General features: G+C 35.5%; 1 protein-coding gene across 2 annotated transcripts; it reads right to left on the bottom strand.

The window, feature by feature from the left end:
• Positions 1 to 1,217: 1,217 nt before the first annotated feature.
• LOC132798671 (limbic system-associated membrane protein) lies at positions 1,218 to 23,153 on the bottom strand. Of its 2 annotated transcripts, XM_060810618.1 has the most exons (12): positions 23,043 to 23,153; positions 15,994 to 16,214; positions 14,189 to 14,286; positions 12,140 to 12,285; positions 12,011 to 12,072; positions 8,898 to 9,056; positions 5,878 to 6,006; positions 5,569 to 5,706; positions 4,604 to 4,756; positions 4,495 to 4,548; positions 3,932 to 4,024; positions 1,218 to 2,981 (listed from the first exon to the last, which is right to left on the bottom strand). In XM_060810618.1, the coding sequence occupies exons 2-12, from the start codon at positions 16,121 to 16,123 to the stop codon at positions 2,728 to 2,730; spliced, it is 1,416 nt and encodes a 471-aa protein (XP_060666601.1). In that variant the 5' UTR covers positions 16,124 to 16,214; positions 23,043 to 23,153; the 3' UTR covers positions 1,218 to 2,727. The 2 variants fall into 2 exon arrangements, with proteins under 2 accessions (XP_060666601.1, XP_060666602.1); XM_060810619.1 differs by lacking the exons at positions 3,932 to 4,024; positions 23,043 to 23,153.
• Positions 23,154 to 25,037: the final 1,884 nt, after the last annotated feature.

Genomic DNA, 25,037 nt, shown 5'->3' with positions numbered 1-25,037 from the left:
CTCGATAATTCGCAGATTACTTTCATTCAATTGAAATACACAACTGATAACAAGCTATCGGTTACCGTGGTCATGAGTAAAGACTCTTATTATTATTGTTGCTGCTCTGGTTATTTTGATGGATTTTCAGGAAGCATTCATATTTAATATCAGAATTAATATGCGCTTTTCTTTAATAATAAATGAAATTCTGCTAAAAAAAAGATTTGTTGAAAATAAAAAATGAAAGTGACTTATATGTAAATATAATAACATTGAAATCACGATATTTCAACGAACGTTTTTTCGAGCAAAAATTGATCTCTTTGGGCACTTTTGCCGCTCACTTTTTTGTGCTTCGCATTTTGCAATCAGGATGCAAAGGATTAATACCCCATAGCAGTTTGATATGATTAAAATTCGCATTATACGGGTAAGTGAGTCAATATACTCTTACGTACTACATATATACATATATGCAAGTCTGAGCGTCCGTATATGTGTGAGAGCGTGTAGTCAGTGTTGCAAAAGGGCTTTAGTAAGCCATGCATGCATCTATGATGCATATTTACTACATTTTAACCTTGAGATTTATACGTAATATATGCAAAAACGACTGACAGACATTTGCTCCCTACACTCTGGACATTGAAGCAGTCCAAGGGTAAGGGGTGGGCTCAGAGTACACTGTACACATGCCAGCCAAATAAAAAATAAGGAAGAAGAAAAACAGTGAAAAACGCGTTGGATATGAAGTGCGATTGTCGATGGGAGGAGAGATGGTTGCCGCTGTGGTTGCAGCTGTTTTGCCATGTTTGAAAATTCCTGGAAACAAATGTAATAAAAAACTACTCGTAATACACTCACACGCACACACAGCCAAAGTGCTTGGCTTTTTATTAGCTGCGGGTTTGAGGAGTGTTGTTGTGTTTTTGTGTGTTTGGTTCAGTTTCAGTTTCCATTGCTGTTTCAGGTATTTTTGCGTGCTGGCCTGCACTTAAAGGAGTCTTAATGAAAGAATTTTGGATTTATTTGGAATAAGTTGGCTTGTTTTAATTTCATTTTTTTAGTGTTCACTTGAATATATTTCAAATTTATGCGCATTCCTGGCATTTTGATGGTCTGTTGAGCCTAAATCAACTTAGCTGCCATTCGTTTTGTTTTGTAAGCAGTTTAACTCACTCATAAAACCCATTCAACTAACACAAGAAGAACAATAACAACAACTCAACTGAACGTTCTTTCACTTAACGCATTAACGTTTATTTATTTTATAAATATTCCTGTCGATTTTTCCCATTTACATGTGTTGCTTCTTACACTTAAATACTACAATAAGTTGCTATTTAGACGTACACACACACATATTTCCAATTGTCGTACACATCGATGGAATTCCACAAAAATAGCATACAAAACCACAGAGTAAGTAGATGCCGGAATTTCATTGACATTTATTTCCATTTTAGGAAAATGTGGCAGGGAAACAGGTCTGCGTACATTCAACTCATGCTATGCCTTTGTATAACGATTTTTCAATTTAATATACACGTTTTTTTTTTGTTTTTGCTATAAATAAATATGCAATATATAATATGTTTTATATTGTAATGAATTGATTAAATAGTTTTTGCAGTAAATTAAATACGTTTAAGCTGTGTTTCATTAATATTTGTTAGTGCCTTTAATATAATAAGTATACGTTTATATAATTTACACTATAAACTTGTAAATTTGTAATTGCTTGTCAAACAAATAACTCGATATATATATTTGATATATATTTTTTCATTTCGTTTCGTTTTCAATAATGTTGGCTATATTAAATACATAAGTTAAGTAAATGATATGCATATTTTTTCATTGAATTAAAATTGCTTGGAACGGTTGACAGAGAAGAAATTAAAAAAAAATCCGGTTCTTTTAGATATTTATATTTTGCAATGCATATGGTTAAGTTCTGCATTTAATGTATTTCATTATTTTTCAACACATACACAGCCAGCTGCTGAGCATGTTTTTCATTCTAGTTTTTTTTTTCTATTTTGGATACAATGTCATTTTTTACAATTTAAAATTATTTATTACATTTTGTGAAGCATATTGAATTCAGCCCGCTCCAAGTTTTGTGGCTCGCGAAATGCCTTAAAAAACTATTCAATTTCAATTGAATTTGCTTGCAATTAAATATTACTTTGCACACATACAGTCTCACATGGTTTATACAAATTTACAATAGACGTCGCTAGCGCCACGCTCTCTCTTAAAGAAATAAAATATCTTTTGCTGTTCGTTTATGTACATGTGCCATAAAGTCTCATGCAACTTGCAAAATTATTGATTATATTGAATTATTGCTAAATTGCTAAATGTACTAAATGTATATGTGTTATATTACAATATTGCTGACATTAAGCTGCACTTATCGATACATAGAATTCAACAGCTTGAACATGCACGCGTAGGGATTAGGAAGCCTGTTTGCCTTAATCATTAGTTGCTACAATATGTTCTGTGACTTGACCATCGTATCAACGTATGCTATATATATGATATATGCACGAATATATCGTTCAACTTTAACTAAGCTAGTTGCAATAAATCAGCTTGGCATTTTGGCATTGACAAACCCAATCAAGCCAAGCGCCATCATCGCATTGCCAGCCTGGCCAGCATCATCTCCATATCGAACTCATCCTCATCCGGACTCTTCATCAGCTTAATCTCAGTTAGCGCTTCGCGTCTATGTCAAACATGTGTCAGTGTTTGTGGCAACAATGTCAGCTGAATTTTTCGCAGTTGCCTCGTCAATGTCGTCAACAACGACGACGATGACGACGAAGGCGATGATGTCGTCATCCTCATCAGTAGCAACATCACCACAAGTGGCAGCATTGGGATCAGGCAACTCAGCGTCTGCCTGGGACGTCTGGGATGCTGCGACGCAGCTGAGGATGTTCCGTACATGCTGTCAATGCTCTCCGCACTGAGACTCAAATCAGCTAAGGGTGCAAGCGTTGAGAAAACGAGTTGTGGAAAAGTGATGGAAAATGTTAATGGACTTGGTGGTTTAACAGCGGAAATTGGTTAAGCTTTCGTGTGATGCTCGGGTGACGCATTGAGCAGTTGTTGTGCTTAGCTAGGTAGTGATTTCGTTAGCTGGTAGATTGACCTAAGACTAACGATATTTACTGTATGTTTGCTACTAAAAGATTATTGAATTTCTGACAATAAATATTTATTATTCACTTTTCTTTAACAATCGTTCAATTTAAAGTAAAGTTATTTCCATAAAATGTCTCATTCATCTTGAAAACAACTTGAAAACTTAGAAAATCGAACTTGCATTTGGGCACACTTCTCAATTACAGATACACAACTCAATTAAGCAATCAAAATAAAAACGAAAAAAAAAATTCTTCAAGCACTTAAACTGAGTTTTATTGCCCATTCTTCAAATGCGGTTTGCCACATCTCTCTGCTGGAATTTCGGCCACAAACGATTTTATTTGATTGTATCCAAAGTATTTACAAATCATTAAATTGCCATAAAGCCAAACCGACCGTGTTTATTGATATACAATTATGCGGGCTCCGCAAAACGAAGAAAAACTTTTACCTGCCCCAAAAAGTATGCTACGATTTTTTCAGCTTGTTTGCACAACCTTTTCTTATATTGTGGATTTTTATTGGTCTTGTGGATGGCAAATTAGTGTGAAAATCTGTTAAACAAGCGGTGAAAACCGCTCAACTCACAATGTCCCTACCTAGGTTACGTTTCTCTGGTTTTTTATGGCATTTGTCGTGTCTCAAGTGGCCTGTTAAGCTGTAGGTTGAGGGCTAAGGGTGTGCTGTGGGTGTTGGGTCGTCCATAAATGCTTGAAATATGGCCCGTAACCCTAATCGGTGCGACGCACACCCAACTGGGGATGAGCACATCGACTTGGCTTACCTTTTCGCTTGCCAGGATTCTCGGAGTCCTCGCCGCTGTGCTCCTGCGCCCTGGATGAATGATACATTTCGGAGCTTTTCGTACGCTTTTTGCCTGTGTTTGTGTGTTTGAGGGAAATTATTGAATTTGCGGTTTAGTTTTGCGGCTTTCACCAAGCAAAGGAAAAAAATGAAAATTGAGAGCATCTCCGAGCAAACTTCTACTAAAATACTATTTTATTCTTAATGCATATTCAGTTTTTGTTGATTTTCCATTTTCCATTTTCAGTCCCCTTCTTTGTGGCCTGACTGTCTGTTCACCTGACGATTTCGAAACGGATTTGCATGCCAAATGAATTATTTATGTCTTTTCTCCCAGTTCACGTTTTTTTTCTTGTTGTTGTTTTCAGCGGGGCAAAGTGAAATATTTGCCGCTCATCTGAAATTTATGCCGAGTGGCTATTAAATCTCGCTTAATTCTCGCGCCTTCCTTTTGAATTCGTTTATAAGTGTTTTGACTTTCTGCGCAAGTGAACCCTATATCTGTACTTCTTTAAAAAGGTTTCTCTTTCTGTTTTCACTTACCTTTGTGCCGCGCATCGAAATTCTCCACATAGTTGACAGCATTGGGTGGTATTCCTGTGGGATCTTTGTTTTAGTTTTAAACTATTAACTGTTAGTAAAATATGCTTACTGTAAAGCTTAATGGTGCCATCGGTATCGCCTAGTGAATTCTTGGCAACACAACGATAAGCTCCAAATTCGGCTAGTGATAGAGGATTTATGTGCAGCTTCATTGAGCTGCGATATCCGGCAATCTCTGTAACATTTGCTGAATACTTGCCGCCTGTAAAGATATAGTTCGATGATGTTGCATTATTCATTAAAATATTAAACTAATTAATTCTTAATTGAATTTTTGCATTATTAAATCATTTAAGCCACGTCATGTGCATTGCCTCCAAAAAAATATATGCAAAGTTTGAACAATGTCGCTGACAGTCAGACTGGCAGGCAGGCATGAAATTTATGCACGAACTCATATCACACTCCGCATTGAGTTCAAAGACAGCAGCGGACAGAGGAAGCTGAAATTGTGCTGCTGTTTTGAGCTGCCAATTAAAAAGTGTCCGAAACAAAATGTAAATGAAATTTATTTGCATTTATCACAAATTTAAAATGAAACGAAATGGATTTGGATGGAGCTGAAGTCAACCTAAAAACACGCATGCCGCAGACAGTGTAAAAACCACAGCAGTGTGGCAGACAGCCATGATTAGGTTAGGTTCGGGATCGGGTTGGGAGAAGGTCATTCACACTCATATTACTAAATAAGCTAATTAAAAACCTTTTTTATTCGCACTCTACGGTCATCAGTTTTAGTTTGTTGCTGGTTCTATACGGGGCCATTCATTTTGGAGTGTTGCCGGGTAAATACTGACTTTGTGAGGGCCAATGCGGGATCTGGCCAGCTAATGTGTTTGTAATGGATTATGAAATGTTAATGATAATTTTCGTGAACATACGCAACAAAAAAAAACAACTGACAAACAAAACATTTGCTTAAAATTTGAAAATACTATTAAATGCATATAACCTGAGAGACATTTTTCAAACGAATTAAAATGTTCCTTTTACATTTGAAAATTAATAATTTACCTGGCGGCACGATTTCGCCTCGCTCACGTGTCCAGTAGTTAATGGATTTAGGATAAGCTTCTGATTGGCATTCGAGGGTAACTCCCTTGCCTTCGACGGCGCCAATCAGTTGATTCTGCACAGTGATCATTGGTGGAACTGTCAAAAAATAGTGCGAAAAATATATTTTATAACTTTTAAGATGTCAAACAAAAAAACGATTTTATTATTTTATTAATTTTTTTTTATATTTATTATACTATATTACTTCAAATTAAAGTAATGAAAGTATATTGGAACATTTTTTATTCAAATATTACGTATACTCACAGTGTACAACTAGTGTTATTCTCTTGCTCACTGATGGCGGTACTCCATTTGAAGCAATGCATAAATATGCGCCCATGTGCTGGCGCTTAACTCTAGGAATTATGAGATCGGTGCCCTCGATGCTGGGGACTGCAAATAAAAAGAATATTGTTTTATAATACAAATAATTTAAATATTGTTAATAACCCACAAATACATATCAATTAGAATTTTACAGACTACGAAACAATATTCTTTTTCTTACACAATTTTTAACACAATTAAAGTATCTAGAATTAAAATTTTATATAGCATTTTGAATTATTAAATATTTTGATTAAAAGTAAAATTTAAAATTTGTAGAAGCCATTCATGAAGTAAACGCGCTCGCAAAAGTTAACGGTCAGATAAAAACTCAGCAAGCAACAGCCACCTATGAAATTTCGAAAGAGCCATAACTACAAATGTATCTACAAAATGTTTAGCCATGTAATGATAGTTATTACATTCGCCTAAGCTCTTTCATATTGCACTACACCCACCAACAGGGGCAACAAAAAGTTGCATACAAAACGCCAAACTTTCAGCGACTTTTATGATGCTGTGCAGCCGTTAGTTGCTGGAATGGGATAAATGGGGCACAGCAAAGGTCCACGCAAACATCCTGTTTTGATAGTCGAACTCGGGTTTTATTATATAAATTGCATAGTTGTTGGTTAAGCCGGCAGTTGCACAGACTTGCAGCACGCTGCCCAATGATGATGATGATGATACGAATATTCTCTATCTCTTTCGAATGTGTGTTTCCAGATGTGTGTGTGTGTTTGTTTGGGTGAACCGGAAACGGAAGTACTGGCTAGTTTGCGCTTGATATTGTTACGTATGAAAAGGTTAGCGGGCGTATAGTATATGTAGACGAGTAATAAGCTGATTTTTCGTTTATTGATTTGCCCAGGTCGGGTCGTAGGCCGGTGTCGTTGTTGGTTTCTGTGGCTTTAATGCGGACTCTGAATATGGCCACATTGCTTATTAGCCACACTCTTTTTGTGCGGCCATTAAACGTAATAGCCACAAAAAACGTGTAATTTGCTTGAAATCAACAGCAAAGTCGCGCCACGCTAAAATAGCATAAAAACTTTACTCTCTGGCGCCAGAATTTCATTTGAAGCAAAACGAATACCCACAACGAATAATCAAATTTCAAATAAAAAACTTTTGCCCCACAAAACAGTTGCGCAATTTTAAAACAAAAAAAAGGATAGGTACTCTAACAATGGGATATTTTTATGAAATAATTTATTCGAACCAATTTAATAAAATTAAGATGTTTCAAATTTTAATGAACTTTAGATGACCATCAATATGAAACTGATATTATATAAATAATTCTCTGAAAAATATCGTTATATTGTAATTTGTGGGTTCGGATTAAAAAGTTAAAAAATCTTATGTTTTTAAAGCATTTCAGTTAAGAACTTACTGTCTAGAATTCAACTTTTTTGTATCCCTAATTAGTTAATTTCTCAATTATGTCACAAACACAACGATATAGTGATTATGCTTGGCCCTCGAATATCATACTTAATAGGAGCACACATACAAACACACATCGTGTATTAAAAAGCATTGCAGGTACTTCAATGGCTCCTGAACAAGCCTTTGCTTGGGGTGGCAGACATTTTAAGCCATACTGAAAAGGTCATTCTACCAACTTTTGTTCTACTATTTATGCTGATTTTTGTTTTATGTGTTTTTGCTTCTCTTTTTTTTTGACCGCTTTGGCTGTTTTCGTGTTCACGGGTTTGCATTTTTTGCAATGTGCTCCTTTTTTTATTCGGGCAACCTTTGATTTTGGCCTTTCGTGTGGACTTTGATGGTACTCGACTTGTTTATGTGGTATAGTTCATGCAATGATCTACACTGTCGCAAATAACTGTCTTACTTAGATTGTTAATTACATTATTAAAGTAAGTTCTTGTCCGTATATCAAAACTTGCATAATTGGGAGTATTCAGAAATGCATTGACATTATTTTTATATAATATTACTTAAGTGTATTCGTATAAGTTATTTTGTGAATATTTAATAGTGTAATCGTAAATATTTTCATTAGCTTATTCATGAATGCATATGTGAGGGTATTCATGAGTATACTCACAAGCGCATTCAAAAAGGTATTCATGATTATAAATGAATACACTCATGAATGAACTAATGATCACCCTCAATAATACACTTAAAAATATAATAAGTGCAATTATGAGTTTAATTTTGAGTTTACAAGCACTTTCAAAGATGCATTCACAAGTGTTCTTTATAGTTTAACAGATTCCACAAATTAAATTTGAAGAAACAGTTTACTACAAAATTGCCCTAAATCAAGCTTTGATTTACAAGGTTTCAGTTTGTTAACCCCGCTCGCAGACCCTTCAAGGCCAATTAGGACTGCAGCAGCAACTTGGCCACACGCTGACTAACCACGCGCTAATTCTGCCAGTGCAGTCATCAAACACAAGACTGAGCCCAGCAGGATGAGAAGGAGAATGGAAGAGGACGTGAGGAACACAGCAACACATCGACACTCGCACAAAAAGAGTATGCAGGTTGAAACAGGTGCTCGTGTGATGGCCACGTACCCGCTGCTCTGCTGTGGTGCACTTGTCTGCGGGGCCATAACCCAGTGGCTGGCCAGTTACCCAGTTGGTGGGCTGACTGGTTGCCAGGTGGGTGGTGCCAGGAGTACTGACGCTGTACGCTTGCCTTTTTGTGTAAAAGTACTCCAAAATGTTGGCTGGCAAACCTCATACAGCAGGCGGCAACAACAGCAAAAAGTACTTACCACTTGCACACATTAAGCGCGAAAGAGAAAGAGAGAGCGAAGTAGAGAGTTGGAGAGATGGAGAGAAAGAGATCGAGTGAGCCATTGCATGCATATGGCCATAGTGATATGTAGTGCAAAAACCCAAAAACTGAATCCCAAAGCCATTGGCAATGCTGCTGACTGCAGACTGCTGGCTGCCGACTGTCGACTGCTGACTTACCCTCCTCGCCGTTGGCCAACTCGATGGCCACTCCACTTTCACGTCGCCATGTAATTGTCGGCTCTGGTGAACCGGTAGCAGCGCATTTGAGCGTCACGTTGCTGCCCTCGCGTACGACCATGTCCGTGCTTGTAGGATAATCTAGGATATCCGGCGGTACTGTAGCAGCAGCAATCGAGGGCGCCACCAGACGTTTGCCGTTGTAGTTGTTGTTGTCAGATAATGTTTATAGCAAATAATTTTTGTTGTTGTTTATTTTTGCGCAAAAATTTCATGAAAAGAGAAAGAGAGAAAACACAATATTGAGTAGAGTGAGATGGAAAGTTGAGCAGCATTGTTAAATAATTATTTAAAATTTGTAATATTTAAATAATTTGCATTCATTTTTCACTCAGCAAGCTGAGCATATTCATATTCATATTCGTATTCGTTCGTTCACGGTGTCCCAAAAGATATCCCTGCCAAACGAAATGAGTCCTTGTCGGCGCCTTTGTTCGTAAGGACAAACTTTTCATAAAAACAAAATTATATATATTATATGGCATATGACCAGGGACACGCCGTTGAATGTGGGCGACCTCAGCGGAAAACCTATGAACCAGAACCAGAGAATGTAATAATGACGTTCAAGTATCAGGGGGAATGAACAATGCGAACAGAGGGTGGGACATAGGCCAAATAGGTGCCTGTTGGATGTATGTGTGTGTGTTTGTACTATATGCATATAATACGCCGCAATTATGTGGTCAGTAAATGACCAAAAAATGTGCTGGTGTTGACAAAGAGCTTGTTATGCCAAGGGAAGGTGCCGTCGCCACAAACCGAGGCAACCAGCTGTGCTCTGCGCTGCTCCGCTCTGCTGTGCTATACACATTTGTAGTCGTATGCTGAACTCGGCTGACCACTGAACGGTCATTAAGTGGCCAAGGTTAGAACAAAGGCGAGGGGACAACAAACGGACAAGGGATGAACTGGACATTTACCATAGGTAAAGAGTGGCTAAAATGCCAACAATAAAGATAACAATTTCTGATTTGATTAGATAGATAATATTACATTAAGTTTTTTTTGCTTAAATTAAAAAACTACACATGTTTTTCTAAAATGTAATTTCCGGACAACCAGACAATAATAATTCTATAAAAACTTGAATATCAGTATTAAATATGAATTTTAAAATATCAAACTATCGGATGTGATTAATTTTCAGAAATGATTATTTATATTTCCATAAATTATTAAGGCGAAAAATACTAAATTGTAGATAAGTACGATTATTCTTATACCTCCAGAATATTCCTCTCATATATAATATACAAGTTTTACTACACGTATACTTAATTTGTATACCCGCTACCGGTAGGGTAGAAGATTATTATATATTTGTGCTGTGTTATTTTCAATATAATACGCTAATAATAAATAAACTTAAGATTTTTTAATTTTTTTGTGTATATTTTAAGAACAATGCCGCACGGTTCTTATTAAAAGTGGTTAACGATCAACTTTACACTAAGCGTATACTTAATTTTCCATAAGGGGCATTATGTTATAATACATTCAATTTTTTTTTTAAATTAGCTCCATAATTTTTTACTACTACTCATAAATCAGTTGTTTATATCACATTAAAAGAATTATATGAAAATCGTATACTTTATTTTTCATGCGCGATAATTTACTGTGCTTTTTGTTGTCTGAATTACTGTTCATATTTGTCTATCCGTAATTATATATATTCCTTTAAGACATTAATTTCAATTAAACTTGTATTGTGCAACTCAAGTGATTCTAATGATTGCAAATTTGTGTCTCGCACTTCAGTAAAAATTATTGAGTGCTAAAATCTCAATTGGCAACTCGCATTGTCGCTACAAAAGAGTTTCATCAGCTTAAATGTCGAACCAGAGTATCTCTTGTATGGGTGCGCAACACAATTTGTGAGTGTATTCACACATGCATATGCATGTATTGAAATATGTATGTATATACCATATTTATGTCGAAGTATTTATGCATATATGTATGTATGTATGTGTATGAGTGTGTGGGAAATGGCATTCGGACGGACGGAGCTGCCAACTGAACGGCCGCTGCCGTTTGTCGTCGGCTGTTTAACTGCACTTGGTCACGAAAATCATCTGCACGAGTCGCACACCTTTCCCCATCTCTCCCATTTCACTCGTCGAGTGCTTGCTGTGTGTTGCTGTGGTGCGCTGATTATCCACTGCAAATACACACAGTTGATTATACTTTTTCGTGTTTGCCAGCGACTCCGAGCTCCGGGCTGCAATGGTGGCTAAAATATTTAGCGCGTTGATTTAGATTTGCCAGCGAAAGGTATTTAGGCAACTAACAGAGAGCCACTAAGAGAGAAAGAGAGAGAGGGTAAGGAGGTCAGCTGGAAGACCACAAATGGACAACTGGCTAACAGGCCAGAGCCTAGGCCGGACGCATTTCTTACGTCTGCTTTCGCTGCACCGTTTTAATTCAAAATCAACAATTTTCGCGGTTCACTGGACGGTTAAACATGTTTAAGCAGTCACAATTGGTGGTGGGGAGCGAAAAGGGGAAAGGAGAAGCGTTTGGAGTGGTCTATCAGGGTCGGTCACTCGATGCTTCCACGGTTCGTTGTGTGCATTAGCCACTGAAATTTCATAAACCACGAAGCGAACTCAATTCCGTTCTCTTGTTGCTGCGATGCGGAAACGTTTTGTTGGCAACGTGGCAGATTTATTTATATACCCCGCAATTCCTAGAGTCAAAGGATATATTGAAGTGTTATATGCAAGAAAGCAACTGACTAATAAGTGCACAATTTTTTAAAAAATTAAGTTCAAAAATATCAAAAATACTCTTATCCCATTCAAAAATTGTGTGAGAATTACAGAGTATCTTTTCGTCTAGCATTCGCGCTCGTTTAATGTTATTCTCTTAATTCTCATTCTCGACGTTTATTCGTGAGAACCAAATGCGAATGCCGCTTCGAACAATGCCTTTGCACCCTGGCAACGAGGCGTATGATTGTTTGACAAACCAAATGGAAAAGGAAAAGTTTGTATTTTTTTATTGCTGCCTTCCGGACTCTTTATTCCTGTCTTCTGGTTACTTACCAACAACATCCAGATATCCCATTTGACTTTTCATTGGGTCCGTATTTATTTGGCACATGTACCTGGCAAATAAAATTACAATAAGTGAGTAAAAAAATAATTATTATCGTGATCAGTTATATCTCTCACCATCCTTTATCCGACTCCTTGATATCCCTGATCCGCATTGTCCAGGTCTTGTGCTCCGAGTTGGCAATGCCAATCCTTTGATTTTTGGTTATCACATGATTCTGTATGGTCAGAATCGTCTGTGTGTCGACTCGCAGCCACGCAACCTGTAATAATTTGATATCAATAAAGCCATTTATTTAAAAGGAAAATGTATTGGAAATGGGAATTAACAGCTGACACGAGCTAACAATATTTCGGTCTATTAAAAATGAATTTCAACTGTGCTCTTTTATTTAAAGCCTAGCTATTGACTCACCACAACTGTACAACTAATATTCGATCAAATATTAACATAATTAAGTATTTTTATTTGCTATGCATCAATGACAAATGCCAATAAAAGGAATTTTAGTCACTTTTGGGTCAATATACAACATTTTTTTTTGTGTGTTTTAATACAAATTTATAGAGCATATACTTTTATAGCTAATATTAAAATTTAGTTGTTTAATTACTAGTATAAATATATTCAAAATCAAATACAAAATAGGCAACATATTCAAATTCAAATATAACCTTGACACATTTTAATGTTCTTCACACGGAAAGTTGTTCAGAATAGAAAAAGCTGTTGCATTGAAAATAAACTGAGCTTTAGTTTAATATTCTTTCAAAGAAAATTTATAATTAATAATAATACAAAAAAAACTAAGAAATTTTCTTTAATAGTGAAATTCATCTTGGCTATTTTAATATCAATAATGTGTATAGTACTGTTATTCTATACACTTGAGCATTAATAATGACTGTGATTTCATGAAAATATCAACGGTCTACAAATTCTGAAATTGCATGGTTATAACAGTTCAGATGTAGCAATTAAATATGAGTAAGCATGCAGGGTTTCATAATTACCAAAAACAAAAAATGGAAAAATACAAATCAGAATCTATTCTGAGAACAATTTTAAAAGTGTTCTCTTATTCTCATAACTAGCTTTTGGCTGCATGTCACGCACACAGTCAGCTGCAAATATATATTTATGTATAGTATATAGTAGGCAGAGTAATTGTACAATTACACTGGTAAATTATTATGCGATAAAGCACGCAGTGTGCAAGCTGAGCCAGACATACTATATATATTTGGTACATAACATATATATGCGGTATAATAATAACCAATCCCCCAACACACTCACACGATACGATAGTAAGTAGTAGATTCCTTAACCCCTTTGCGGCACTTTGCATGTGTAAATGTGGCAGACTTGGGGAAGCAATTTGGGTGCTCAGCCGTTCTGACATGTTAACACGTCAAGCTATTTAAGTAATTTCAATTTATAAATATACAAATCTAATCTATAAGTGTAATGGAGAGGGAGTGTGGAGTGAGTTCCATGCATTATTCACGCAGTGAATGGAATTTAACTTTTGGTACCGCTGTCAGCATTAAATAAGTAATTACACCCAAGTGCCTGCTCAATTATCTCTCAGCAAAACATCGCCTAATTGGGCAGTGAGCATGAGAAGTGAGAGGTGACAGAACAAAGCTTTGCTTTTGTGCTTCAATAGCTCCCCCTGTTGTTTCCCACACTCCCTCAGAAACTCCCAGACAGTTGCAGAATATGATGATGAAGTATATTGAGCCTGCCCGACGAGTCGCTTAACACATTCTCATTCTCTCTGCTGCTGCTACTCACTCATATTTCAATTACTTTTTATGTGATTTTCGCTTTTGTTATTGCTAAGCTCTGCATATTCCTATTTATGTTTTTATTTTCACTTTCATTTCCATTCAATGCTCCTCTTGCGATTGTTGTTGCCATTGTGTGCTTCACTCTGATTGTTGTCGTTGTTTTTTGGGGTGTCGAGATTTGGTCTTTGAGATTACGAATGCGCCCCCGTCTGGTGGCAGGTAAAATGCTAATGAATATTAATGCGACTGGCTTGGCTCGTTGGTTCGCTCTTGTGCGGCTGCTTATTGAGTGTGTAATTGAGCCAGAGGGGCGAACGGTGTATCTGCGATTTGTTTTTCGTGAAAGAAGGATGTGGATGTTACGCCTACCTTATACGGTCCCAAGTCCTGCACCACACATGTGAGGAAGGCGTCACGTCCCACTGGCGCTGTCACATTTGCGATTGGATAGCTAAACTTTGGATCAACTGTAATAGAGCAGAGTGGGCATATTATCATATTAATAATATCCTTGAATCAAAGTTAATTGGCATTTAATCGAAAAAAAGATAATAATACCAGCTGCAAGCTTATTGTGAGTGTGTTTATATTATTGTTATGATTTCAGTTTTTGTTTCTATAATATTATTGTCCCTTTATACTTTAATGTGGCTTATCACTTATTTAAATGCGTATTATTCATCTTCTTTTATTGAGAGATTACGATTACAGTAATGAGATTTTTATAAACTTTGGTTAATTTTAATAAATATCACAAGCTGCTTATATTTTTCACAATACTCTAGCTTTGCACTGCTTAAACTGCTGCATATATTAAAATAATTTTAACTTAAGTGAAATTTTGTATATAAATAATATAATATTAATTCACATTATTCTTGAACTCTAGAAAAAGTATTATTATATTTATACGATTTGAACTTAGTATATATATTTTAAATTATGCTTCAATAGTTACAGAAATAAGAAATTTATTATTATTATTTATTGTGGAAATTTTTTTCAAGAATTACTTTATAAACATTAATTTTATTTTTTTACGACGTACAACATTTATATTTAATATTAATTTCTGATGTATATTTATTATTTATTGTGTAAAAAATTTTTAGTTTTAGTGTAATCATTGAATAATTATGTACATTAAAACCAACAATTTTTTGTAACAAGAGATATAACATTTATATTAAGTTTTATATATAATATTAATTTCTTGTGAATTCAATTGTTGTTAAGAAGGGTTCAAAGTAATCAAAAATTGTATATGTGATTTAGATATGCAAAAGAGATAACACATTTTCTCTATTCTGCTATTTGGTGTTATAATCACTTAATTTATAATATAATATTTAAAACTTTAAGTAAATGTTAATTAAAAATTCGAAATAATTTTATTTAGTTTATGTCTGGCAAAATATCTATATACATAATTATTAAATAAAGATTATATTATTATGTTATAATTTTTATAACCGCTACCCATAGGGTAGAAGGGTATTATAACTTTGTGCCGACAAGAAATGTATGTAACAGGTAGAAGGAGGCATCTCCGACCATATAAAGTATATATATTCTTGATCAGCGTCAACAGCCGAGACAATCTAGCCATGTCCGTCTGTCTGTCTGTCCGTCTGCCCGTCTGTCCGTATGAACACCTAGATCTCAGAGACTATAAGAGATAGAGCTATAATATTGTTCGACAGCATTTGTCATGTTTGCACTCAAATAAAGTTTGTTTCAAATTTTTGCCACGCCCCCTTTCGCCCCCGCAAACCAAAAAAATCGAATAACAAGCGTAATTTTAAAGCTAATAATTGCGAATTTTGGTATATATAATAGTAACTGTAGTAGTTATGATTCCTGAGAATTTGGGTGCGATCAGATAACAATTTTGGAAGTTATTAAAGAAATACTTTTGTATGGGCAAAAACGCCTACTTACTAGGGGTCTGAGTTGCTTTGGCTGACAATCTGGTATATTGTGACGTCTGAGGTATATGCGGTACTACACCGATATACCACATATACCAGTTGATATATTTTTAGTATTTTTGCAGTATATTTGGTATATTTTGAGAATAATACCGAAAAATATTTTGCTTTTATTTAAAATGGGTAGCGGGTATCTCACAGTCAAGTACACTCGACTGTAGCTTTCTTACTTGTTAAACTTACCGATGACTTCAGCTGGCGTCTCGATCCTTTGTGTACTGCATTTCTGGCACATTAATAAAATTAGCACTAAAATATTTGTTAAATACGAAGCGTTATTCGTTGAAAGTCTTTGATAGTATTTTGCCGACATTTTCAATCACTTGCGTTTCGGATTTTGTATTTCATATATTTTTTTTACTGATGTATTAGAATTCACATTTTTTGCAATTGTCAGTTGGCAACTGTAGGAGCAGGAAATTCTGGTATTATGATTTATCGCAAACTTGAACTTAAATGGAATGCAAATATATGCAAAGGAAAATGCTCAGTGAGCAATGAACCCAATACCAGGTCTACTCAGGTCTAGATCCCGTTTGGGTTCAGTTACAGTGCCCGATTGTTGATTGTTCCTGCTTCTGGTAATTGGCAGTCATTAGCGCGCCTCTATTGCCGCAAAGTTATCCTCTGGGTTGTTGTTGTTGTTGTTATTTGTGCGTGTAAACAGTGGAAAGTTCAACAAAAGTACTTGAAAACAGAATCGAAACTGCAAGCACAATAGCAGGCCCAGCAGGGCAAACAATAATCATGCCGTCGAAAATACGTTAAATTAAAAAGTTTCAAGTTTAAAGCGCCCATTGGGCCCCGGCATTTTTCCCCGACAATCGCCGTCCCCCACCTCGTGTCTCTTTGCCATAGCCGCGAGGCGTACTCGGCATTTTTGCGAAGAGTTTTGCGTGTTCAGACTGTGTAAATTGTATTGGGAAGCAGCTGCTAGAAATTAACTAGAACCTGCAACTATCTGGCGAAGGTGTTGCATGTTGCCTTGGGCACTTGCCGCTTGTCCCCCTCGCCTACTGTTTCTGCCGCCTGTTGTATGTTGCTGTCTCTCTGCTCATTTCATTTTGCTTTTGCTGTGGCATTTAAACGTTGCCCCGGGGCCAAAACTGTTTATGGAACGGAAATGAAATGTTTCGTTTGTGCCTGCCGCATCGTCTACGTGTGAGTCAGTGTATGCATGTGTGAGTGTGTGTGTGTGTGTGGGCTCGTAAATAAAGCATAAAATCGTGCAGCCAGCACCGATGTTTGAAGTCGGATGGATATGTCTGCTCAGTCTGAAATAGTTGCAGTCGCCATTTCTATTGCCTACCATTAGGCGAAGTGCATGTGACATGTAAGCTGATAGCGTGGCTCTGACGCAATGCAGTAGTAATTGCGTTCCTGCTGCCCAGGATCAACTTGCAACTCATTTTATTAAGTCTAAAATTGGATCAATTGTCAAAAGATATAAATGTTCTAAGAAAGTTTATTGCAATCGATTGAATTGTGGAAGAGCTCTGAGAGATGTAAATTTATAAAGTATGTACTAGCAGTTGTTAACAACATTTGTATAGATAATATAATTATTTAATTTTTAATAATTTAAATATGAATAGAGTTAAAGATGTTGTTAGAAAAAAGTGTAATTTGTCATTGTGCTACTATTTGTATACTCCAATCTACAGGTAGAATGGTGATATATATTTTTTTTGATATTTATGATAAACTTTAACAGCAGACAAGATAGTCTGTCTGTCCGTCCGTCCGTATAAACACCTAGATCTCAGAGACTATAAGATGTACAGCTACAATGGCTATATTACAGTCAGATTTTAGTTGCTTCAGTTACCATTCTGGTATATTTTGCACTCAATGGTATGTTTTAAATGTCGTATATTCACCTATTTGGTATATTTTTTTTTAAAAAAATATCAAGTTTAATGTAGTTGAATTAAACACACATTTTGTGACGAACAATTTATAATAAAGATTGCTTTCAATTTGAAATTTTAATATTTTGTATGATTTTATTTTAGGGTAAAAGTGGATTTAGGTAATATGGGCATTTCTCAAAGTCGCGAACGTACGTTCGTACGAGATAAATTAGAAAAATAAAATCGAAAACAAACGTTTCCTGAAACTTTTTTTTTACTCTTCGATAGCATTTGTTTAGCTCTTTGGTTAGTGTAAATTATGGGGCTTATCGATTTTTAATTTTCAAAATATTGTCAAAAAACATGCGGTCGCGAACGTACGCAAAATGGAAGTCGACTTTGGCTTAATACAGTAAAATGCAAAACTCTGCGAATTGAGACGGAATATTTTAAAGAAATAACTTTACTTTTAAAGTAGAATCATGTAGCTTTCTATTAAGTCTACTCCCAAGAAAATATCTCCATTTATTTATTTTTAATTTAATTAAGTTCCGGTCGCGAACGTACGGTCGCGAACGTACGATTTTTCCATGTTGTTTTATTAATAAAATTTTTATTTTACCACAACTTTTTTATTAATAACTTCATATTTCATAAAAACAAAACAAACAAACAAAACAAACTCAATTTAATGTGTCTAATAACATTTAAAAGCAAAAAAATAAATTTTTATTAAATATGAAATTTGTACTGAAATTTATTAATAGCAAGAAAAATATGTAATAAATAATAAGTAATAACTAACAAGTAATAAGTAACTGCAAACGACATAGTTTTCAAAAACAAAAAAAAAAAAAATTTTTTTTTAAATCCATGCGACGCTAGTAAAATCGACATATGCTTATAGGTAAGGTCGCGAACGTACGCTACTTTGACAATCAATAAAAAAGATTGGTTTGAGTAACCCCAACGATTTTTATATTTTTAATATATATACCAAAATCACTTAACACGAGAAGTTTCATTCACCTGCTTGCACTTATTGCGGAGCAATTACAATAAAATGATGTTTTTGGTCGCGAACGTACGATTTGAACATAGATAAGAAGCAAAATAAAAATAAACAGTTGATTGAACATATTTTCGCTCACTTTGCATTTTTTATCTTATTATTGGATTGCTATTAAGAGATTTGGTAGAAAAAGAGCAAACATATCATATGTTTTCTTTGTGAAATAATAAAACATAAAAATGCATACAAAAGGAGCTAAAAGAGAAAAAATTACATTTTTTCAGTTTGCAGGCAAATTTTTTATAAAAACAACCGAGATATGCTACGGATCCATTGTATTATGAAAATTTGGATATTTCTTTATGACATTATACAAAAAAATACGATGAATGTGAAGATTTTTTTTTTCGGTCGTGGTTTACCTTTCTTTGAGAATTGCCCATATTTAACAAAATATTATTATTAAATTAAAAGTATACACCATGAGTATATTTATTTATAGAGAGAAAAAATTTTCTTTTAACTGAAATATATGTTAATTTCAAAGATGTTTTACTTGTTATAAATGAAAGTCTTTTCTATAAATAGTTTTACCAATTACCAAACTGACTCAACTAATTTTAAAGCAAAACATTTGACAAAAATTAATTGTGAAATAAGCTTATTTTCCTCCCTCCTAATATGTGCCAATTAGTTATACAAATAGCACTATCATAGTTAACACCAACACTAAAATACTCACACATATACAACTAACTAGAGCCTTGCTAGGGCTTCGGTGAACAAATAAGATTTACATACGCCTACGGATAGTCTATAGTTCTTGGTAGAAGCCAGAGAGCCAAGGCAAGTGACGTCTAAAACGACATGAGCCCGCATGGTCTAAATTATTAATAATATTGGTATGCCTATTTGGTACACATTTCAGTGTTGTCTTTTAGCTACGTTACAGAGTTCATACTACAGAGCGAAGGACACAGGTAAAGTAGACCTTTTGAAATGCACTAAACAATGTAAAAAATCAATAAAAGCCACAAGTAAAGTGAAAGCAACAAAAATGTAAAGAATTTTAATGAAATGTCATTTTAAAATTGTTTCTGTCAGTTGCGGTCGCCAGAAAGTGGACTTTAATTCGCATTGAGAGTTATTTGAGTTTTATTTTTGTGCCAAGCCGATTCACATGCAACGAATGAAAAACGAATGCAAAAACATTCCAGCAACATAAAACTCGAAAAAGAAGGTAATTTGACACCAATTTTTTTTGGGCAAGACAAGGACTGCTTTACTTTTATCCACTCTCAGCTGTTGGCAACTTCAATTTATGGCTCATAATAAGCGCTACTCAGGGAACTTTGTTTATCGCATCAGTGAGAACTCATTGTCGTATATTATGTTTATAGTTTCGGACATGCAAAGTCGACCTCAGCTCACTTTCTCTTTCTCTTTCCTTCTCTGTCTGGGTTGCCCCGAAAAACAAGTGCGGTCCACACTTTGTATAATCAGCTGTTAAATGATGTGCAAATTGTGCGAGTGCCACAGAAATGGTCTTAAAAACTTGCTCGCAGCTCACTCGAATGCGGTTGTCATGTGAAAAACCACGCACACATAGACACACCTACACACACACACAAGGTCAAGCGTTGTTTATGTTTACGCTGCGTGTTCGCCTGAGGTTATGCAGCATAAAATTGCAAACAAAACTGCTAAACTTCTGCTGCAGATGCTGAGCAAATAATGCTCAATATAAACACACAAACTCGACCAGGTTTATTCTCCAAAGTTGCGGTTGCAGTAGCACAAATTTTCAATTTTCAACATAAACATTAATTAGCACGTGATATATTTCGCATTTATCGCGATGCAACTTCGACATTATTCAGTATTATATTTTCGCATTGCTTTATACGTTTGAGCTATGCCGGGGTCACTGCATAAAATTAGCATATATCAAAAAGTATGGCAAAATAATTTCCAGTTCTTGGCGGTACCTTCAAGTATGCAAAGTTTTGCTCTAGAGTCTGCCCTCGCTGTGCACTCTGCCCTCCTATCACATTCCATCCACTTCTCCTTTCGCATAAGCGCCTTCAGCACGGAAGTTGATTATTATCGCTTGTTATTAACAACAGCAACAACAACAACCACAACAACTACAACAACAGCGACAGCAACAAGAGCAGTTGGGCAAGGCATAATAAGCCTTAGGGGCCTTGTGAGTGGCTTGCACTTTTCCTTCTCATGTCAAAAGCAAACGAATGAGGCACTGAACTAAAGAGAGTGGCTGGGAGGAGGGGTCTGGAGACTATTATGTCAAAATATAGGGGCGGTGAATATTCTGATTTTTGCTGAGCTTCATCTATGTATATCTTGGCATTAAACTAGTCACTCAGGGTGTTGTGACGTAGTACAGTTGAAATTGAGCTTTGGTAATTTGCAATTGATATGCGAATGTGTGTGTTTTGTGTGTATGTGGGCGTAATTGTGTGATTGTCCTTTTCAGTTAAGAGTGAAGAATGAAGAGCTTTATCGTATGGTGTTCACTCTCAATGGATATACAATTTAAATTGACAATGCAAAGACACTAACAATTTCCTTTTTCTTTTGAAAAAAGACAAACTTCATTTAAATAATGCAATTTTTAATTGAATTCTATCTGCAATTGCATAGTAGATGTTTGTTAGTAATTAATTAATTCTATAATTATAATCTGGTTATAAAATTTAAATTGTTTTTGTTTTGTATTCCGACAAAACTTGTAACAAAAATACCTCCACGTATACTTGACAGATCAGGAAATAAATACTATTGAGCAAGACCTTTTAAATATGAAGCCTTTCAAATGAGTCTTTTTGTAAAAATGCAAATGAAGCTTAAATATCTGCATGTGTCACTATTTTTCTTAAAGTTATTATGTTTTATGTCAAATTTATAATCAAGACTACCAATGAAAAAGAAAATATATTATATAAAAATTACAATTTTACCAAGTAAAATCCAAATCAAATTTCATACTCAAAAGTTATGTAATAAGTGTTAGTTACTTAAAACCCAATATCAAAATGATATGTCACAATAGTGAATTTTCTAGTCAGTATTCACAAAACATTGTATTTTAAACACCTAAGAAATTGTTCAAGAATTGTCATTAAAATGTTTTATGGTCAAAGACAACGTTTGTTTTCATCAAACCTGTCAAAATGATCAAAAGGCAAAAAGGGAAATTCGTTAAAGATTTTGTTTGCTTGCTGGGGTAATAATGGAATAATGCAGTGTGTTCGGTTGGTTGTTGATGGTATGCTGAACGATTCGATTATTTTAAATCGCATTTCCCAGCCCCCTTTTTTGCTTCATATATCAATCTCATTCACCTGGCATGGGCCCAAAAACCGAAATCGCAATCAACTCAAAAGCGAATAACAAAACAACAATGGCAGACAAAGTTTTATGTAAAATGCAAATGACACGAAAATGGGAAAATAGTCGCAAAAACATGTGCTCCCAAATGTGTCCAAGTGCTTGGCCCCCCAAACACACACACACATTCACACAAAAATCTTTCAAAGTACGAGTATGCAACAAATAATAATGTGCGAGCCGATTTACATATGGATAAGTATTTCCGAAAAATATGTATGTAGGCATGTTGTGTATGTTGTGTTTGATATTTGCCGGCTTCGTTAGTGCGTTAGTGTGCGGTTTATGGATATCAATGAACTTTAAATTGCAGCCATCGCCATGAAACATGAAATATGCAATTGCAATTGTGCACGCCTAAAACTATGCAACACATTCATAAGTATGCGAGTTGGCAATAAACACCAGAGTCCCAGACACATTTATAGGCAAATTTCATGTTTAAGTATGTCTGTGTTAGTGTTTGTGTTTGTGTGTGCCGCATACATCAAAAACACACGCGTCCCAACAAATGAAATGCCAACGCGAATGTTGACCATTGACCGTCTCGTCGGTCATTTGCGGTTCATGTGTGTTTGTGTGCCAGTGTTGTGTCCAGGGGGAGTGGCAGGCTTTGAAGTAGTGTATAAATAACCTGCCTTTACATTTTCGACTTGTGTTTGTATGTAACTTTTAAATATAATTACAATAAACACGCATTTGCTAGTTTGCTCGCTAACTAAATTGCCAACAAGCGGTTAAAAACGCGCGCGTTTTCGGTTAGCGCGCTGCAAAACACGCGAGCGAATCGTGCTCTTCACTTGGTTGTTGTTGCATTTATGCAACTTGTTGTTAATGTTTGCGGAATCCAAATTGCTAATCACATCAAATTGCAGTTCACACACATAGTAATCATTTTCTCAAATTATAATGTTATTATTTTGATATATTTTTTTTATTAGTTGCAACTCATCAACCTGTTAGCAACAGTTTGAAGAACTCTCGAGTTTTTTAACGATCAGCTTTTACAGTTTGAACGTCTCAACACTGCGCACTCAGAGCGAAAGCACAACCGCGCGCCACGAACGTTGTCGTCAGACTGAAACAGGCCGCCAAATCAAATGGCACACGAAGCAGCAAAAGAGCCGAGCCGAAGACATGTGAATGGTGGTTCCCAGCAAATCGTCGTCGTCTCGTGTCCTCGGTGGTCGTCGTCGTTGGAGTTGTTGATTGTGTCGTTGTTGTTGTTGCTGCTGCTGCTCGTATATGGTTTGTGGGGTGGTTTGGGTGGCTGGCTGGCTTTTGCCGGTGGCAGTTGCGTCGCGAACGAATCAGACAACTGTGATTTTTGTTGTTGTTGTTGCTGCCAACATTTTATTTGGCTTTTTGTTGCTGCTCGCTCGTTTCACATTCTTTTTTCTAACTTTTGGTTTATTTGTACCTTGCTCGTTTTGTTTTAGTGTGTGTGTGTGGGCTGTGAGAGTGTGTCTGCTGTCGCGTTGCCCAATGGGGGGTGGCTGCAACGAATTCACCACACTTGTATTCTCCATGGCACACAGATTGAACGAGGAATTGAATTGAAAGCAACCCTTCGGGGGAAATTTACTCTGCATACTTTTAGGTGCGTCGCGTTTGTGAATTTATGAATGAATTCTTGTTCAATGTGTGCCGACATGTAAACCGAGTTGAGCTCATATAAGCTACTATTGTTGTTGCTTTTACTGGCGAGTGCGTGTTAAGCACAAATTGATTGTCATTGGTCATGGCATTGGCTGGTGCCACAGCTGCTGGTAGTAAAACTTGCATACACGATTAATAAACTCAATTGTTTTATGTAGATTAGTTAATTTAAAGCGTATGTGACCAAAGTTACTGGATTTGCAATCATGCTATTAATTTATTACATTAATTTGATAATGCGAGCTATTTTTATAATTCTTTTTGTTTTACTATAATTACTGTATTCAATAAGAATTTCAACATTTATTTGCTTTTACAAAGTCATACAATCAGTATACTTGGTTAAAGGATGATAAAAATATAAATTTATTTGTGTATCTCTTACGTGCAATTAGTTTAACGTTGTTCGCTTAAATCAAACTTCCGAATTCAATGCCGGTAAAAATATTAGAATACAATAAAATCTTATAATGTTACGAGAGACAAAAGATATACACGGATGACGTTTTTGTGAATACAAACGTAATCAATGTCAACATATATTTATAAAATTTCCCAGAAGACTACTCAACTGTTTTACAAGTTTCTGCTCTATATATTTACAACTAATTATAAGTTAATTTAAATAAAAACTATCATAATTCTAAATTTATTAAAAAAATATGTTCTCATATTTCCATTGATGGATCGTAAATTTAATTAATTTCATGCAGTCCACAAAAGAAAATCAAACCTACACACTAACTGCTACACACATACTTGGTAGGCGCTTTTCAATAACGGTGCCAGATTGTGTCAGGCACCACTAGAAATGTGGAGTTACCCACTGGATCCCTTCAGCCAGGTCCCTGCAGTGCCCGCAGTGCCTCATTTGCCAACTTAATTGCGCACATATATCAGTTTTAGTTCCTTCAGGTTCTCAATTTCCAGCGGGCGGCTAATCACCATCACTCCCAACGCCTTCATTCATGCCATGGTTAGCCTATCATTTTCGCACAACACACGCACACGGCCAATAAATAATAGAAAAACAAAAACGACAAAAGCAACAAATAAAAGAAGGTAAAAATTACATTTCATTAAGACTGCTAGACTACCAGATATCCACTAATAAAGTGTTTTAAGAGTAAGTCGATATTTCATATAATAATAATGTGAAAAGTTCAAAAGTTTATCATTTAATGGCATTAAAATTTGGTTCCGAAAGTGATTTTCAAATAATTTCTATTTAAACATTATTTAAAAAGCAATGAAATAAAGATAATATAGTAGGCTCAGAATATTCGGTTGAA

Source organism: Drosophila nasuta, chromosome 2L (assembly GCF_023558535.2).
Source record: "Drosophila nasuta strain 15112-1781.00 chromosome 2L, ASM2355853v1, whole genome shotgun sequence".
NCBI lineage: Eukaryota > Metazoa > Arthropoda > Insecta > Diptera > Drosophilidae > Drosophila > Drosophila nasuta.
Note: the sequence above shows the minus strand (reverse complement) of the source record. Positions and strands in the feature narration are given on the sequence as shown.

Excerpts from the sequence above, each read along its gene's own strand:
- LOC132798671 (XM_060810618.1), bottom strand. The coding sequence starts at position 16,123 with ATGTCGGCAAAATACTATCAAAGACTTTCAACGAATAACGCTTCGTAT. Across the intron at positions 4,757-5,568 it reads AGGCGAAATCGTGCCGCCAG|GCGGCAAGTATTCAGCAAAT; the intron begins GTAAATTATTAA and ends ATATCTTTACAG. Across the intron at positions 2,982-3,931 it reads GAATCCTGGCAAGCGAAAAG|CTGATTTGAGTCTCAGTGCG; the intron begins GTAAGCCAAGTC and ends TTGCACCCTTAG.